Here is a 19,699-nt window from a genome sequence, read left to right as displayed (position 1 = left end):
TTTTTTTTAAATGGTGAAAATATCCACAGTTATATTCATTTTTTTCTTTTATTGACTTATTTTAAATTATAATAATAAAAAAATATTTTTTATGGGCTTAAAGTAAAATATATCTAGGTTTTCAGATAATTATTTTCAGAAACTATTTTGTTCATAAAGGACATCAATTAGTTATTATTATATATATATATATATACATTGAAATGCCCTTGAAAAGGAAAAGCAAAAATATTTATACATAAAAAATATTTATACATAAGTAAAAATAATACAAAATATTATACATAATAAAATGCAATTTAAAAACCTATTTTATGACTGAACAATTTCAATTTCTGAAAATTCATCATGATATTTAGGCTTAAAGTAAAAAATGTCTAGATGTTGGGAGACTGATAAATTTAAAAAAAGGTTTTGTTAAAAGACTAGAATTTAGAAAGAAAGAAAGACATGTTATTTAGTACAATCTACTACTGCTTAGCATAATAAAAAATAAGCAGTGTGAGGCTCTATTAGTAATAAATCTCCACCAAATCAAAGCCAGCGTTTAGTGTAATGCAGGAAGCCATTTTAATTCAATAAATACCTGTTTGAAAGCTTAATGATTAAATTGTACACTCAAGCGTATTCAAGGTGTAGGGAAATGTGTTTTAGTACTTTTAACTTCATGGTCATAAAAACAAGAAATCGTTGGATTAAATCAGTCTAATACATGCGTTTCTGATTCGTAAACCTGCACTGTCTCTTTCTCACCAGCAGGTGCCACTAAAGTGCTTGAGTGCGTCACGCTTCATTGGTCGGGCTTCATGAGTCAGCGCCTTCTCGATTGTTAGTAGGGATGGGCGATACCACACTTTTAGGATTCGATACGATACCGATACTTTTTCTTGCATTTTCATCGATACCGATACCGATACCGTTCATTTCTTATTGGCAATTTTTGTCAGTAAAAATATTATTACATTTAAGACAAATCACATGACAAATACGGACCATTTATACAAAATTTATTATGGTCAATACATAAAATAAAAATTAAAATAAATAACATAAATATGAATGAAATAAATTAAATATGAACAAAAACATACACATTTTCACTTTTCTTATTTCTCAAAAAAAAGAAAAAAAAGATCAATCTTGGTAGAAAAAGCTAAAAGGAAAAAAAAAAAAAAAAAAACCCCGAATACATCATAACAATGTTATGTTTCGAGCCTCTTTGTAGAAGTAAACATGTAACACTTCACTGAATCAAAAACATGACGTCATAAAGATCATGATAAACTAGGATTTACTTATCCTATAAACCTGCATAACAAAGACAGTTGTTCCCTGAGAAAATGAACTTGGAAAAATGAACTAGAAAACTGTCTGACACCATCACGCTTTTAGTGCACTCAAGATATGTCGTCACACTTTACTGAAGTTTTAGATTGCTGTTCAGAAAAAGTATCATATTCACATTTTTTGCTTTAAGACGATTACGCCTCTGGCTGATTATTTCTCCGGCCTTAGACGGCTTTTTGTGCTTGCTCGTACAGTTTGGGAATTTCACCTGTCATCATGGATTTCCGACAAGGGATCTGGTATCGGGGATCCACCACCTTCATAAAATGCCGGAAACCTTGATCCTCTACCATTGAAATGGGTTGTAAGTTGTAAGCACGTGCTCTTTGATACTCACCTGAAAAGGATAAATTTTTCACGTCACTTTCCAATTAACTGTCATATCTGAAGCTGCAGAAGTTTGTGATATATAATTAATGAAATATGAAATTATGGTTTCCAAATGTAAGAAATCATGTTACAGATTAAAACCAATATCCCAACATCATAGTTTTTAATATTTTCTTTTCAATGGAAAAAATAAAACTGTCATGCAAAGATGAAAAATCCCCCAAATTGTATCTCATATTTTCTTATCTTGTTTTAATACTCTGAGCCAGCAATTTTCAACTTCTGTAAATTCCCCTTTAAGGTGTGGAAATTATTTGAATTTCAGATAATTATTTAAACAAAATATTCAGTAAACATTACTAAAAACCAAGACCTAGGCTAATCAACAACTAGACAGTAACGTTACTGGATATACTTATCCCCTTCACCTGAAGTGTCTGTTAAAATTAGATTGTGATTGTAATATTTATAGACTTTATCACTCCACTGTCAAGTCTGTACCTGGATACACTTGGCTATTTTGCAGACTCTCGTGCAGGGTCTTCTGCCGGACTGCGGGTGGTGCAGGAGACTGGACTTTCACAGCAGCCTCTGCCTGTCTTTTTTCAAGCTCACTGTGGGTCTCGGGGTGCGTCGTCTTTAGATGTTTGAATAAATTGCTTGTGTTGCTGCTGTGGGAAACTTTTTTATCACACACTTGGCACCTTGCCGTGAGTTTATCGACTGGTGAAAAATAACACCACACCACGCTTCGTTTTTTGTCTGCCATATTATATGCTTCTTAGTTCAACTTCTTTCCCTCCGACTCCCGCTTTCGTGCTGGGCTGGTGGCCTTGGCTGGCTCAGCTGTGTGTGTGTGTGTGTGTGTGTCGTTGTCGGCTGTGACGCTCAACAATGACGCTCGCTCATTCGCTCGTCTCCTGTCACGTGACATGGACCAGCTCAATACGCCGCCACTGGTACAGCCAGGGGTGTCCCGGCACATAGTAATTTAAGGAAGTACTCCAAAACAGCTGAAAGTGATACATATTACAATTAGTGATACAATTATAATTTTTTAGTTTATATCGATATTTTTTTAAGGAAATCGATGCCAAATGAGTAGCGCGAGGATATCGATCTATCGATACTACAGGATCGATACGCCCATCCCTAATTGTTAGGGGTTAAGTGGGCTCTGTTGCAGTGATGATTCACGTTTGTGTGATAAAGGAACCGATTTTTACGCAGTTGTAATCCGGTCTCGCGCGCAGTCACGACTACTGGATAATATGAGATGCGTTTGACTCAGCAGCAACACCGTGACCGATGAAAAAACTGCATAGGCCAAATATAAAGTGGCATTTATAGTTTCAAAACTTCACTAACTGTTGCCTCCAGTGGAAACACTGAGGTGTTTAATTAAACTAAATCCAGATCATTCACATTCAGCCGTGAACAACACACTGACCAGTGGTCTGATAATGGTTTGTTGTTGTACTGCCAAAATATGTAAATTATTCATCTCTCAATGAAAAAAAGTAACATGACAATTATATTAGGATTCTTTATGTTCAAAAATAATATCTGTAACCCTGACGAATGCATTATTTTAATATGAGAAACAGTACAGCCTTGAAATTATTTTTTTCAATAACTATTAACTGATCACTTATTAAAATATTTAAAAATAAATATTGGAGTCCATATGTGAGAGTGTGTTTCCTACTTACACTTTAACATACACACACACACCCCATCTGGAAAACTACCTTAAGGGCAATTCAAAAGTGGCTAATAAAAAAAATAAAATAAATAATATAAGAGATAATATTTAAAACACCTTAGGTAATATGAAAATAGTGTGAAGTGACATTCAGCCAAGTATGGTGACCCATACTCAGAATTTGTGCTCTGCATTTAACCCATCCGAAATGCACACACACAGAGCAGTGAACACACACACACACTGTGAGCACACACCCGGAGCAGTGGGCAGCCATTTATGCTGCGGCACCCGGGGAGCAGTTGGGGGTTCGATGCCTTGCTCAAGGGCACCTAAGTCATGTTATTGAAGGTGGAGAGAGAACTGTACATGCACTCCCCCCACCCACAATTCCTGCCGGCCCGGGACTCGAACTGACAACCTTTCGATTGGGAGTCCGACTCTCTAACCATTAGGCCACGACTTCCCTTTAAATAGTGTTTTTCACTCTAAAAAAAAGAAAATGTTTACAATTAGGATTAGTGCTAGTCGCTCAGTATTAACATCAATATTGTTTTTATATTATACTTTATTAAATTTACTTAAAATCAGTAAAGCTTTGACAACAAAATTACAAATGCACCATGACCTGAAGGTAGACATTTTTATAATTATACTAAAAAGGCCTTTTACCTTCTAGAAAAGCGCAATTATAATGTATTTGGTGGTTTAGGCGACTCGAGGGAAACTAAACGACAACATTTTAATTAAAACTATTGATTAAATAAAAGAATAAAGCAACAGAATTAATTCCCCTTGGATAGACAGAATTCAAATTCAGAAAAAGGATAGACATCACAGGTCGCCGACAGCGGTGACGTCAAACATTACTCACTCGCGGCTTGACGTCATCGCTGATATACGCTAATGATTAGAGGAATCTAGAGCGCTTCTTTGTGTAGAAGGACCCCACTTCCGCAACACGACAGACTTCGGTTTATTGCGCTAATGCATCGCTGTATAACAGGTCATTCCTTAAGGTGTGCACAAACTACAAAAATAAGTGAAAGGCAACAAATACATACATTTATCTCTTTAATATAATTGCAACATCTGTTGATACCCATAATTCCCGATACAGTCTGGATTTATTGAGGCTTCTCCTGGGTTTACGTGATAGATTCATGATGATTTGATCAGCCCATTCTTCTCTACCTGAATGCATGGTAAATATAGCCACGGTTTCGAACGCCGTCGTGATGTCACTCAGTGGACTTTAGGTGCCCCCTCAGGATGCCTGAGTAGATGCGCTCGCCGCCAATAAGCGTCTCCGGTGTGAATGTCCTTCATTTCTCTGGTTGCCTAGAGAACTTGCCATCACGGATCCCAATTTGGATGTGAAAAGGGGAAGAGAAGCGCCTCTCCGGTTCGCCGCTGCCCCTCAATCGCGTGACATTCTGGAGCGTCTAAAAGCGCTTTAACTGCGCGCGACATGGAGTGCCGAGTTCTGTCGATCCAGAGTCACGTCGTGAGAGGATACGTGGGAAATAAATCCGCGTCCTTCCCGTTACAGGTGAGCAGCGTTCCTCGGAGGCTCGCGGCACAGTACACTCGTGATTATTATAGTGCATGCCAGGCTTGCTGCTGGTGAAAGGGAAGGTCACATGGTTAGTGTTTCCTTGCATACTGTTCTTGTGCAATTTGAGATATTTATGTAGTGAATTTCCCTCATCCCGAGTCTAGACGGTTCATTCCCAGAACTTGACACCTTGATTAAAATATGTTGCTAATTGTAACTTGTCTAATTGATTGCCACAGAAACTATTAAAGCAGGCTCATTAGGTTTTGAACGGCTCCAGCTGTCATACCTTCATTTGCTCGAGCCCTTCTTCTGCACGCTCGCGCTGACTTACGTCTCCGAGACTGACGTCACAGCCGGGTGGCTCAATTCCAGCAAAATCGTGACTTTTTTATCAAAGGCTTTTCCAGCCGCGTCTAAAACCCACGCTCGTGCTTCCTGCATTTTAATGTTTCATCTTTAAACCTCTGATTGTTTCAGTGACAGAGAGTGCTGTTTTAGATTAGATTACCCTCGTGTTTTGGAATTGTCTTTATATTTGAGTTCCTATGCAAACACCCCAAATCTGTACACGGGAATGCTATTAATAGAACTAATACTAATTATAAGTGAAGTCAACCTTTTTATTTGACCTCAAAATATGTTCCTGTGATTATCTGACATGACCATATTCTAGTATCAGACGAAAGCTTGAAGTTTTCTGGCTCATTTGCATAATGCATCATCTTTTGAGCTCTTGAACATGAAACCAACTATGCCTGTGTTATTAGTGTGATCATTTAGGAAGCTATTGAGTTTTTAAAAGCATATATTAGACACCTAAACTTTATTAATCATAGTTCATTTTTACAATGGATTGAATCTAGCAGGATAGAAAAGTTGTTAAGGTTGCCCATAATAACCATATGAATGTCGAATATGAATGACCCCAAATGTAATGCTATGACTCTTTGTGTAATGCTATGACTCATAAAAGCAACTAATATGCATGTGTTATGTAGGAAGTTAAAAGCATATGCTAGACTTTCAAATATGTGGTGGTCAAGCTCAGACACTTAAAACGGGATATAGCTAGATTATGAACACATTGGATGGAGCCTAGCAGAATCGTAACTGTGTTAAAGTTACCAGGTGCTCAAAAAGGACTGACAGTTGATTTTGATGTTTAACCATTTGATAAAATCATATTGTGTAAGAATAGTATATATTCTTATTCTGAATATCACAGGCTCTTGTGTTATTACATTGAGTACTTTATGTATCTGTGTCACTGTCTGAACAAACTTCTTTTCATGTGTGTGTGTGTGTGTGTGTGTGTGTGTGTGTGTGTGTGTGTCAGGTCTTGGGGTTTGAGGTGGACTCGATCAACTCTGTTCAGTTCTCCAATCACACAGGTAGGCTGACACAAACATTCTGCTGATTTTTGGAGAACAGCTTGTCACAGTGATACAGTGTCATTAGAAAGCATTTTAGATCAAAGTAATTGTGTGGTCAAAGAGTCTCAGTATATTTGTTACTATGATGTCACACATGCACTGATGAATTTAATGTGTTACTGTATGATGTCACCGATCCTTTAAAACATTTCCATGTTCCATGTTTTGATTGAAACCTTTTTTTTTTCTTCTTCTTCTTTTTTTGAATTGTCCCTTTAAAGAAGTCTGTGTGAGAAAGAAAAATGTATATAGTACTAGAAAAGTTCCCTCTGGTGACACAGAACTGGTATGTATGCACAGGTGACACATGTTTATTTGTCACTGCTAAACATCCCAACACAATTTCTGGATCAGCTCCTTATAAACGCATCCCATTTCAAAGCACATAGGTAGAATAACCCCTACTGGCCTCAGATCAGTGGTCTAAACAACACGTGGCACAACCTGCTGTAGACTGTTGCCCTGTGACCGGCCTCCCTCTCTGCTTGGCTGCTTTCTTCTCAGGGCTCTAGTGATGTCTTTAGACACTTGAGTTGGGTTTTTCAAAAGCATTTAAGCCTATAGACAGAGGGACACAGACTCATGCGCTGCTGGCTTATGAAGTTTTTCCTAACCAGCAGCTAACCGAGTACCAGGAGTCGCTGTGGAGAGCTTCTTATCGGGATTAGTGAAGTTGTAGTATGTAGAATGAGTCTTCAGCAGTACTGTGGTTTCAGCACACATGGCTAATTGAAGTCATGGGTAACTGGTTTAGAGTGAGTGGATGGGCAGTTTGAAGGGGTAGGACATCTGAAAAATGTCCTTGATAACTTTTTTTTTGGGGGGGGGGGTCCATGTTGTTACATCAAGCTAAAGAAAACAAAGCTACTTCAGCATTTCATTTTTTTTTATTATTCGAAAATGTTTAATTTATCCTTTTATAAAATTTGATTGATAATTTAGGGTAGGAATGCAATATATTGGCACCATGTGGGTCATTTGATGGCCAATGTTAGATATTTCCCCACTCTACTATTATGAGCACTTTTTTTTTTAATTCAAAGATGATTTTTTTTTCTATAGCACATTTTGAAAGGAATATTTGTCCATCTTCCGCTGCTCACTTTGATTACACCACTAAATAGTAAAATAGTTTTTTAGTGGTGTAATCAAAGTGAGCAGTGGAAGATTTTTTGATATATTTACATTAAAAAAGGAGATATTATAGATTCACTATATAAGCCATTTATTGGTTATTAACCATAACAAAGACAGTTCAAAAGTTTGCAATCTGTAAGATGTTTGCTTTGTTTTTGAAAGATGTCTCTTATGCTTACCAAGGCTGCTTTTATTCAATAAAAAAAAATAAAAAAAACAGTAATATTGTGAAATATTACAATTTAAAAGAACTGTTTTTCAAATTTAATGTATTTAAAAATGTATTAATTTACTTTATTTTCAGCATCCATTAATCTTCTATGTCACACGGTCATTTCGAAATTATTCTAATATGCTGATTTAGGGCTCAAGAAACATTTCTTATTATGCTAAATGTTTTTGAAGTGAAGACTATAATAATAAAAAATGAAAAGTTAATTATTTTCTGCCTGTTGATGTGACAGCAAGGAGATCTCCAAACTGGACCATCCCTCTAGCACTTCATAGTTTGACCTTGGATATATTTTTTACAGGTTATGATGATCTCTGTTCAAGAACATCAATGGGCACTGCAAAGCCTTATGGGAAGAAACAGCATGCACCTCATGCGGCATCTTCTCAATGCTTTCCCTGATCGTGATTTAGTATGTAATCGAGTATCTGCATGATACGTGTGGGTGAAGTGACTGAGATTAGAGGTTTTGTGGTTCCAGCCGAGAGGCTTTGCAGAGTTGCGACAGCAGAAAATGATGACGACAGACACCCATCTTATCAAAGATTTCCCTTTGCAGTCATCCTCTCCCCATAACACACACACATATCAAGGCTACAATGATGCGTCTTTTTCATCCAGCCCCTCAGGCTTTCCTCTGTCCTGTTTCTTAGCAACTAGAAACATACCATGTGACATGCTCGGTGACTCACCTGAATTGTGACATCACAGCTCCCGCGGCAACAGCAATGGTGTCTGATGAAGCGGTGGCGCTTCTGTCCGTAGCCCATAGATATGTGAGAGCAGACAGATGACCAGACGAGGAAGTGACATGTGACCAAACAAGATCTTCATGCTCGTAGCATCTCAAACGTCAGCGGCCGCTCTGCATCACTGCTGGATTTTGAATCTGATTTCTGTGTATTTGATCTGTGATCTGTCTTGATTCAGGGTACTCTTACTGGAAGGGACATGTCTTGGCTGCAGATGAGCTTCATGTCCTGTATGAAGGGATCAAACTCAACAACGTCAACCACTACGACTATGTACTTACAGGTCAGTTCTTTGACTGCCATTCATGCCAATGCATCTCTGTTTGACACGCTACTGTGGATTATTTGCATGCTTAGTAATTTATTGAAAAATATGGAATGATGTAATTCTGTGATGGCATAAAGCAATGCACACAGGCCGTAGTGGGACCCTAGAGGCCCTGGGACAGCCCAGCACCATATCTTAAGGTCATAATATCATAGAGAGGAATATCATAGAGGGCCTATATTATGAACTAGTGAGAGTGGGAGAAAGTGCATGAACAGTTTACATTTCAGTTGATTTAATTTCATTGCTGATATTTTGCAAATATACACATTTTACATATTTGTAAAATATTTTCATACAAATTTATTTTTACAATTTTATTTTGTGTTCATAAAAAAATGTTTGTATAGTTTTTGTCCAATATTTCACGTTTTGCATAATTTGACAAAATTACAACTTGATTTAAGATATTTGTAATATTTATCACTATCATGTTTCATATTTAATCTCAAGCATTGTAACCATGTACACAAAATTTTGATATATCTTGATATCTTTTTTCTATATATATTTTGATATCAAAATTGTTGGTTTTGGATGACACCACAGCTATACAAACTTTAAAAATATATATATTTTAAATACACTACCATTCAAAAGTTTGGGTTTTTTGAAAGAAATCTCTTACACTCATCAAGACTACATTTATTTAATCAAAAATACTGTTGAACTGTAATATTGTGAAATATTATCCCAATTTAAATAACTCTGTTTTATTTTTAGATATTAAAAAATCCTGTAATGGAAAAGCTGATTTTCAAGCTGATTGTCACATGATCTTTCAGAAATCATCTGATATGCTGATTTGCTTCTCAAGAAACATTTCTTATTATTATCAGTGCTAAAACAGTTGTGCAGCTCAATATCTTTGTGGAAACTTAATGTATTTTATGATAGATTTTCCTAGCTTAGACTTTAAAGTCTGGAACAAGGGTAAAATAATAAAATATATAAAGACATGTCAAAAAGTTTACAGTTTTAAAATGTTCAAATTAGATTTATAAAAAATCGAGCTGGTATGTAAAACATGCCAGGCACTGAAGAAGCTCAAATTCAACATTGTGGCATTGAGTATCTCATTGGCAAACCCCCATTTTTTTCAGAAAATCGAATAATCTAGTTGATTTGTTTGTATTGTGCATCCAGTAGGTTTGTGTCATATTGTCTAGAGTCAGAGAGGAAGTGAACACATCTCTCTCTCCTCCTCTAACAACGCCGGGGGACTCTAGAGGACACAGGGTCATAGAGCTGAGACTGAGAGAAATCCTGTGCTCTGTTGAGGGTGTTAGCGAGCGAGACGTCTCTGGTGCATGGGCTCTCCTTTACCATCACCTTGAGAAGAGAAGGAAGAGTGGAAAGCACACAATGGCTAAAGGGGAAAAGGGGAAAATGAGAACATAGGAATAGAGAGCCATGTGAGACCTTTTCACACATTTTTAAACAGTAAAAATAAATTTAGCTCCATCTGAACATAAATAAGATATATAACATGCATATGTATCGGGATTAAATGTAAATAGCTTTAGTTGTTTTGTGGGTTTTTTGTGTGTGCGCTTCTGTTCAAAATATTTGGGTCAGATTTAATTTTAATTGAAAGAAATGAATGCTTCTTTTTTTGCAAGGATGCATTAAATTGATAGTTTGTTGCAGAAGATTTCTATTCTATATAAATGTTCTATTGAACTTTATATTCATCGACAAAAACATGAAGCAGCTCAAACTTTTTCAACATTGATGATAAGAAGTGTTTTTTGAGCCGCAAATCAACATATCAGAATGATTTCTGAAGGATCATGTGACACTGAAGACTGGAGTAATGATGCTGAAAACTCAGCTTTGCATCACAGGAATAATTTATATTTTTAAATATATTAAAATGGAAAACAATCATTTCAATAAGTGTATTAACATTTCACAGTATTACTGTTTTTTTATTCGAATAAATCAGCCTTTGTGCGCATAAGAGACTTCATGTACTGACCCCAAACTGCAGTATCTTTACTTTTAACATCAAAACCAGACCATTTCTAAATCTCAAGAAAAAGTGCTTCTCTTGTACTGATGGTTTAATAAAAAAAAAAATGAATTGATTTTGGAGGTATGAAATTAAAATAATTTCTTCAAGAATTTATGGCAAAAGCAGCATAATTCTGACACTGTTTCACCCACAAATTCTCTGTATTGTAGTAATAACCACAGGTGGCCTGTATCGTTAAAAGATTGTATCCACCTCACTGGTTTTAAAATGCTCAGGCTCAAAGAATGAGAATGACCCAAGACTGATCCTCGTGCTTGTGCTGAGCGGTCAGTTTTTAGTTTTTTTGAAGGAACTTTTTGATCTGGGATGAATGGAGTCAAAGATCAAGAGTAAGATGCTGGTAAAAAAAACCAGAGTACTGATCAAAGGTTTCCTCTCTTCATTACTGCAGGTTACAATAGAGATACATCGTTTCTGGAGATGGTCGTTGACATTGTTCAAGAGCTGAAGAGGGCCAATCCTAACCTTGTATATGGTGAGTGTTTTTCATCCTAGGTTAACAAAAGCTACAGATGAGAGTGTGTTTATATAATACCATCAAAAATGTTGGGATCAGTAAGATTTTTTAAAAGAAATTAATACTTTTATTCTGCCACGATGCGTTGCATTGCTCAAAAGGGACATTAAAGACATTTAAAATGTCACAAAAGATTTCTATTTCAAATAAATGCTGTTCTTTTGAACTTTATTGTTGATCAAAGACTCAAAATGTATCGGTTTCTACAAAAATATTTAGCAGCACTGCTGTTTTCTACGTTGATGATAATAATAAATGTTTCTTGAGCAGCAGATCATCATATCAGAATGATCTCTGAAGGATCATGTGACTGTGAAGACTGAAGGAATGATGCTCAGAATTCAGCTTTGCATCAGAAGAATAAATTACATTTTATGTCATATTCAAAATTCTAATATGCCTTGTTTTTTTGATCAAATAAATGCAGCTTTGGCACATTAATGTACAACTTGTTTTACTCTGTTTTTCTCAGTTTGTGATCCTGTCTTAGGTGACCATGGTTCAATGGTAAGTTAACTCGTTCAGTTGTTTTGTCTTCTGACCCATTCTCTTCATTATATAGGAAGTAGAATTTGGAAAAATGGTGACATGTATTTTTAATATTACTCTTTGTCTTTTGCAGTATGTTCCTCAGAATCTCCATCCTGTGTATAAGAATAAAGTGGTGCCTGTGGCCGATATCATCACACCCAACCAGTTTGAGGCTGAGTGAGTAGAATACCTCCTCTCAACAGCTTTGTGTGTGTTATTTTGTGATTGGCTGATGTCAAACCTCTAGCCCCTCACCTGCTTCAGCGTGACAGAAGAGTGATGTTGTTGTTCCCTCTAGTGGTCAGCTGTGGATTTAGCCATAAATCTTCAGTGCCTCACAGCTGTTCACATCACGCTGATGTGCAATCTACACTTCTTACTCCATCTTCTTTATTCCAGGTTGTTGACAGGGAAGAATATCAGCACAGAGAAAGACGCTGTTGAGGTGAGGTTAAATACATCATGCCCTCATAATAGCCTTAAAAATGGGAGGCAGAAATAAATGTCTAATTATAAATGGTATGCACTAGCAGCAAATGATACACACACCCCAAATTTCCTAAATTAATTGTATTTTTATTATTATTATTATTATTAATAGTAGTAGTAATTCAGTTAATGATTTTATTATTATCATCTTATTATATATTATATTTTATTTATGTTATTGTATTATCATTGAATATTTAGTAATAATACAGGTCATTTTTAAATATTTTTAATTAAAATAATTATTAATATTGTCAGTAATGTTTTAAAACTATTGTTTTATTGTTTTTTTTATTATTATAAGTAGTAGTAGTAATACAATTAATGTTATCTTATTATATATATATTATATTTATCTTTTATTACTGTATTATTATCACTGAATATTTAGTAATAATACAGATGATTTTAAAACACTGTTAATTAAAATTATTATTATTGTCAATAATAATGTTTTAAAATTATTGTTTTATTACTACCTTATCCTAATATATTCTTCTTCTACTTCTTCTTCTTCTTCTTATTATTATTATTACTGTTATGTACTGTAAATAATATTAATAATGATTATAATTGTTGTTGTTGTTGATAATATAAACAAGAACAATAATAAAAATATTTTAAAGTGGCTGTTATTATAATATTATCTAATTATATACTAAAATATATAATTAATAATAGTAGTAATATTAATTTAAAATCATTATCCGTATCTGCTAATATATTATTATTATTATTATTATTATTATTATTATTATTATTATTAATAGTAGTAGTAATTCAGTTAATGATTTTATTATTATCATCTTATTATATATTATATTTTATTTATATGTTATTGTATTATCATTGAATATTTAGTAATAATACAGGTCATTTTTAAATATTTTTAATTAAAATAATTATTAATATTGTCAGTAATGTTTTAAAACTATTGTTTTATTGTTTTTTTTATTATTATAAGTAGTAGTAGTAATACAATTAATGTTATCTTATTATATATATATTATATTTATCTTTTATTACTGTATTATTATCACTGAATATTTAGTAATAATACAGATGATTTTAAAACACTGTTAATTAAAATTATTATTATTGTCAATAATAATGTTTTAAAATTATTGTTTTATAACTACCTTATCCTAATATATTCTTCTTCTACTTCTTCTTCTTATTATTATTATTATTATTACTGTTATGTACTGTAAATAATATTAATAATGATTATAATTGTTGTTGTTGTTGATAATATAAACAAGAACAATAATAAAAATATTTTAAAGTGGCTGTTATTATAATATTATCTAATTATATACTAAAATATATAATTAATAATAGTAGTAATATTAATTTAAAATCATTATCCGTATCTGCTAATATATTATTATTATTATTATTATTATTATTATTATTATTATTATTATTATTATTATTATTATTATATTACAGTCATTTAAATCATTATAATAATAATGAATATAATAAACTTTTGAAAATTCAAACAAAGTACATTTTTGCTCACGTGTTACTGGCCCCCGATCAAGGTCTCTGACTGTGTGTGTGTGTGTGTTCAGGTGATGGACCTGCTGCATAAGATGGGTCCAGACACCGTGGTCATCACCAGCTCTGATCTGCCCCCTCGTCTCGGAGACAGATTCCTGGTGTCTTTCGGCAGTCAGCGCATTTGTAAGTGTGTGTGCTTCCTGTTCAACTCAAAATTGCTTTGTCATGAATTTATTGGAATGCATATGAATTAAGATATTTGTAAATTTATTGTGTAGCCTAGTGGTTAAAGATCAGGGCTGGTTCATGAATGATAAGTTCTTGTGGAGAAATAACCATGTTTCTGCAGTGATGCCGGACGGTTCAAGGAAGACCCAGCGGATCCGAATAGAGGTGCCGAAGGTGGACGCCGTGTTCGTGGGGACCGGTGATCTGTTTGCTGCTATGCTGTTGGCCTGGACTCACCATTACCCAACAGACCTGAAAGTACAGCATATTAAATCAATATGCAATAAATGCATCACAGTGATCCTGCAGCATAGTCTCTTTCTCACTGTTATTCTGTTCTTCGCAGACAGCATGTGAGAAGACGTTCTCCGTCATGCACCATGTCATTCAGAGGACTATATCTTATGCCCATGGTAAAACACCAGCTAAAAGTTGTTTATTTTATATGTATATGCATGGAGTAGGGTTGTCAATATAACATTTTCAGCATCAGGTGATACCAACAACAAAAACTAATATATTACTGAACACACTCTTGTATGTTAAAGGGTTAAATAATTTAGCATTAACAAATTTAAGCCTTCAAGTACTTTTAATTTAAGTAAACTAAATTTTCCAGTAATTAAGTCAATAATAAAACAAAAATACAAATAAATAAGCAATGCTCAATGTTTTTCAGGTATCTTGCAACAATATGAAGTAATGAAATCCATTAAATAATTGGAGGGGGGGGGGTATATTTTTAATTGTATTCTATATTTTTCGATATAGAATTTAATATTTCATATTTTTTTAACTATTAAAGTGATAAAATCTTGATCACAACATAGAAAATTTGTTTGGTTAACAGTTGGCCATTGAAAAGTCTTAGCATGTATTTCATACCTCACTACCATTTTTATTTATATACACTAACTACCGTTTGGGGTCAGTAGGATTTTTTTTGTAAAGAAAATAATATTTATAATTAGCAAGAACCCATTAAATTGATCAAAAGTGACTGTAAAGTCATTTATAATGTTACAAAATATTTCAAATAATGAACTTTATAGTCATCAAGGAATCTTGAAAACAATACATCACAGTTTCCAGAAAAATATTAAGCTGCACATCTGTTTTCAACATTGATGATAATAAGACATTTTTGTTGAGCAGCAGATCAGCATATCAGAATGATTTCTGAAGGATCATGTGACACTGAAGACTGGAGTAATGATGCTGAAAATTCAGCTTTACATCACAGGAATGAATGAATTTTTTCACAATATTGTCTAGTTTTTACTGGGGGATTTTAACCAAATAAATGTAGCCTTGGTGAGCATGAAAGGCTTCTTTCAAAAACATGACAATATCTTACCGACCCCTAACTTTAAGCAGTAGTGTATGTAAACGAATGAGTCACAGTAAGCTTGTTTCATTGAAATGCTTTCCTCTCTCTCTCTCTCTCTCTCTCTCTCTCTCTCTCTCTCGTATTTTCAGAGATGGCAGGTCCTGGTAGAAGACCGAGCCCTTCCCAGCTGGAGTTACGGATGGTCCAGAGTAAAGCTGACATCGAGGATCCAGCCATAGTCATTGAGGCCACTGTTATATAGAGCCGCCACATGCCACATCTCATCCACACATCTCACCCTCCGCTCACAACTGCACAATGTATAGATGTTGTACATTTTGATATGTAATGTGACATTGCCTTAGAATCTCAGCTAGAGCACAACAGTTCCATTTGAAGAGATTCAGCAGGGTACAGCCAAACAAGCGAGAGGGAGAGGGAGAGAGCCATCGCGCTCCTACAGAGTGTAATGCAGAGAAAAGAGAAGGGAAGAAGAGAGTGGGAGAGATGATCAGCCCTCTCTCATTCACACTTTCTTTGTGCATCTTCACCATCTCTGTCTCTCTCTTTCTCTCAAAGCTCCTCAAGAACTCCGGTTCGTCCTGCACATAAAGCCCAGTCACTGACATTTCCAGACCAGGTCAGTTATATAACTAAACTGCCATTGATCTAGCGAGGACCAAAATTAATAATTAACATTAATATAGGTGTGTCGCTTTGGACACACTATCATTTTTAAATCAGAGCAGTTCAGTAACAAACACAGAAAATAAAACCTAGATGGTCGAGTCTCACAAAAACTGTCTGGGTCATATTTGAGCCCAGAATCAAAAGATCAAATTAAGATATTTATTGCATAAAGGAAAACAAAGGATCATTTTAATTATATATTATTTGTTATTTTCTATTTTTATATATATATTGTTGCCAGACAGGATGAAGAAATTTTTTTTTTCATTGATGAAATGTGATTATTTATCACATTGCAAACAATGTTGGTACTAAACATAGATTTTCTTTATGCAAAATATAACTCTGTGCTTTTATCTTTTGAGTTGGGTGTTTAGTATGACTTTGACTTTTCTTTGTGAGATTTACCCAGAAAGCCTTGCTAACTCGGTTCTTGATAAGATACCCAAATCTGGAAAAGATGTGTTGTAGCCAACCTCGAAAATGAAGAAGTACATTGTCTAAAATGTGTATTTTATTGTTCATTTCTTTGTGACTATATTCTTCCGAAAAGGGAGATTTTATTGAAGAGATGCACTGCTGTATTTTGTGACTTTTTGATGTTTTTGGTGAGAGATACTGTAATGATTTTTGGCCTTGCTCAATGTATGATTTAATTCTCGTTCCATTGAATTCATTTTACATCGAGCATTTATAAATGCGGAAGTCTGAGCATTTCACTTCATGTTTGTTTGTTTGTCAGTGAAACTAACATTTTCATGTCATTTGCTTTTTACTGATTGTATTTGCATTGATAATCTACTTGTTTTTACAAGCAGAAGAGACTTTAAAGTAGTTTTACATTTTTATTTGATAGTATTTTCATATCTTAAAAGGAAAAGACTTGTATGAAGTTCGGGGGAACTTCTTAAAATGCCTTGATTAACAGTAGCTGTGTGTGTGCTAGTCTGGTGACCTGCGCCTGCTTCTCTCTCTCTGTGTCAGAGAACATGGTGTCTCTCGGTTACAATGCTGTGAAAGATAATAAAAGGCAGATGAGTTATATATTTAATCAGACTTGTTCTCCTTTGTTTCGTCTTCGACTAATGCTCTTCCAAAACTAGTCACATTTCTTTCATCCATCTTTTCATCCTCTGATCATTTCTGAGTTCCATTCGTATTGTAAACACTCAAAACTCCTTCTGACGGAATCTCACGAAAACATACCCATGTCACATTTAACTCCAAAGTCAAAAGAGAAAAAGAAGAGGGAACAAAAAAGACCGAGAAAAGGCAAAAAAAACTTTCACTTGAAGATACAAAGCCTATTTTAGGACCATTATATTTTGGGGGGATTTGTAACATTGTTTTTGGTGTCAATTTTGCACATTTTATTGCAATACAATAATCGATTACATTTAAATCAGCATGAATTAGTTCGACAAAAAAATTATTTATTTATTATTTTATTTTTTTGCATTACCGAAATGATACATTTAATTGTGATGGAAATAGTTTTAGAATTTAAAAAAAAGTAATAGCTGAAGTTAGACAGCATTTCAGGCCTACAAAGTGCTCAGAAAATCCATGTTTTTATTTTATGTACATATTTTTTTTTCTTTTTTTTAAGTAAATTCATATCTCTTGTTTATTTTTATTTTTCTTTTTTCTTTTGGAGTGAAATATGACCCAAGATATGTTCTTTACTGAGATTCATCTCTCTTCATCTACTCGGCTTCTAGCTATTCATCTTATTTTCCTTAGCAAAAAAAACAAAACAAAAGATGGCCATGTGCAGGACTAATCAGGGGTCAGCAGCAGTGGTCTGAGGGACATGTGCTTCAGCTTTTCATTAGTTACTGAGCTGTAATCGAACTTCTTATGTGTATTTGTACATTGTGTATATGTACGTGTGAATGACAAAAGAGTGGCTCTGCTGTGAGTGTGTGAGGATTTGTGTTCCCTGAATAAACGGAGGAGGGAAGGAAAATAAGAAAAGCCAAGTCTAGTCTTTGTCAGTAAAGACAGTGAGGTGGTACACGGATGATCATGACACCACTGAATAAATGCTACTGGTACCATTCACTAATGCCACTTGTTCAAGGGCACCTAAACAGCTTTAGTTTAGAGCAAAATGTCCACTTCTGCATGATGCTTTGGTTAACCTCATCGTTTGCAGTTAAATGTTAATGTTAACTTTATTTAAAGCGAAAGTATGTACGTTTATATACCTTGAAATATCGGTTTCAAAATCATTCTGATGGTAAGCGGACTCTTAATAAGGCGAATCGCTTCCTCCCAAACATCGGTTCTGTGTACATTTGATGAGCAGGTACGGATTCCCGCGAAAATTGCTTTACAGCACCAACAAATACACAAAACTACATACAGTTGCTTTAAATATACCAGCAACATGCTTGCAATGAAAGCACACTTGTGCTTATTGGTTATTGATAAACGAGTGTGTCCTGAAAACCCAGTCAGAACATCATACTGACTAAAAAGAAAAACCCACTCTATTAGTGGGCAGCCAAATATTCGTTATCACAGTGATGTCTAGTGCATTCCCTGAGGGAAGTGTTGTCAGGAACTGCATTTTTTTTTGTTTGTTCTGTATACATAATGTTTGTAAATTATAGAAATTGTGTGCTGTCTGTTGTAAGACTGTGGGTCAAAGATGACCAAATGACGCTGAGCTCCTTCTATTGGATGGAGCTTCTATCATCTGAGAAAAACTAGTCCACTTCCATTATTTAGGCCATAAACAAATATAGGTCCCCTAATGCCATTTTGTTTTTGAACTGATGTCCTGACTCCATGATACGGTTAAATAGCTTGGACCTATAAGTATATGTCTTCATATAGTTCACAGAGTTTTGTATAATCAGCTGCCTTCCATTACAAGGCTTTCAATGCCTTACAGCATGAACAAAAAAGCATTTCAGGCCTACTAGTGCTCAAAAAACCCAGCTATTCTTCACGTTAGATGTGACTTCCATTGCTCTGCCTGTTTCAGTGAGTGCAGGTGTATTATTTAATTTGTTTCATTTCATTTTGACATAGAATAGTTTCCGAGGATGTTTTCGTAATGTAGGATGAAACATCTTTAGAAAATGATGGAATTTGACAGAAATGAGTCATTGTGTCTTGGTCTCTCAGTGTGGATCTTTATTTCATCTGTAAAATGAGTGTTTAAAATCACTGTGCTTGCTGTCCACAACAGTACTGTTTAATAGAAGATTCTACAGCAAGAGTACATGAGAACACACTTGAAATGTGTGACAGAACGCCAAATATGAATTTCAGTGATATCATAATAGACAGTTTGACGTGCTGCCAGGGCAACAATTGCAAACACTTCTCTGTAAATATGTCTGTCTCTCTTAACAGTACTAATAGTGTCAGTGCTTCATGATTCATTTTGATTCCCTCTCTGTTGAAATGGTTGGTATAGTATCAGAAATCATACTTGTCTGTTTTTTTATGTTCTCTCTTTGATTTTCCATTCTGAACGGGGTCAGAAAAAAAAATAAACAATAAATGTTTGGTAAAGTTTTTAGTGCTTT

The 19,699-nt window shown here is 34.7% G+C and overlaps 1 protein-coding gene and 1 long non-coding RNA gene across 2 annotated transcripts; one reads left to right on the top strand and one right to left on the bottom strand.

Moving 5' to 3' along the window:
- Window positions 1-4,396: 4,396 nt before the first annotated feature.
- On the top strand, window positions 4,397-15,900 carry pdxkb (pyridoxal (pyridoxine, vitamin B6) kinase b). The gene is made up of 11 exons (XM_059552713.1): window positions 4,397-4,934; window positions 6,280-6,334; window positions 8,676-8,780; window positions 11,255-11,338; window positions 11,853-11,887; window positions 12,003-12,088; window positions 12,311-12,356; window positions 13,978-14,089; window positions 14,256-14,392; window positions 14,481-14,547; window positions 15,614-15,900. Exons 1-11 carry the CDS (start codon window positions 4,854-4,856, stop codon window positions 15,724-15,726), a joined length of 921 nt encoding a protein of 306 aa, XP_059408696.1. The 5' UTR covers window positions 4,397-4,853; the 3' UTR covers window positions 15,727-15,900.
- Window positions 4,553-5,559, bottom strand: LOC132142671 (uncharacterized). The gene is made up of 2 exons (XR_009434098.1): window positions 5,230-5,559; window positions 4,553-5,005 (listed from the first exon to the last, which is right to left on the bottom strand). It is a non-coding gene; the product is annotated as an uncharacterized LOC132142671 (long non-coding RNA).
- Window positions 15,901-19,699: the final 3,799 nt, after the last annotated feature.

Source organism: Carassius carassius, chromosome 6 (genome assembly GCF_963082965.1).
Source record: "Carassius carassius chromosome 6, fCarCar2.1, whole genome shotgun sequence".
Lineage (NCBI taxonomy): Eukaryota > Metazoa > Chordata > Actinopteri > Cypriniformes > Cyprinidae > Carassius > Carassius carassius.
The sequence above is the reverse complement of the archived record's forward strand: the minus strand, read 5'-3'. Positions and strand labels throughout refer to the sequence as shown.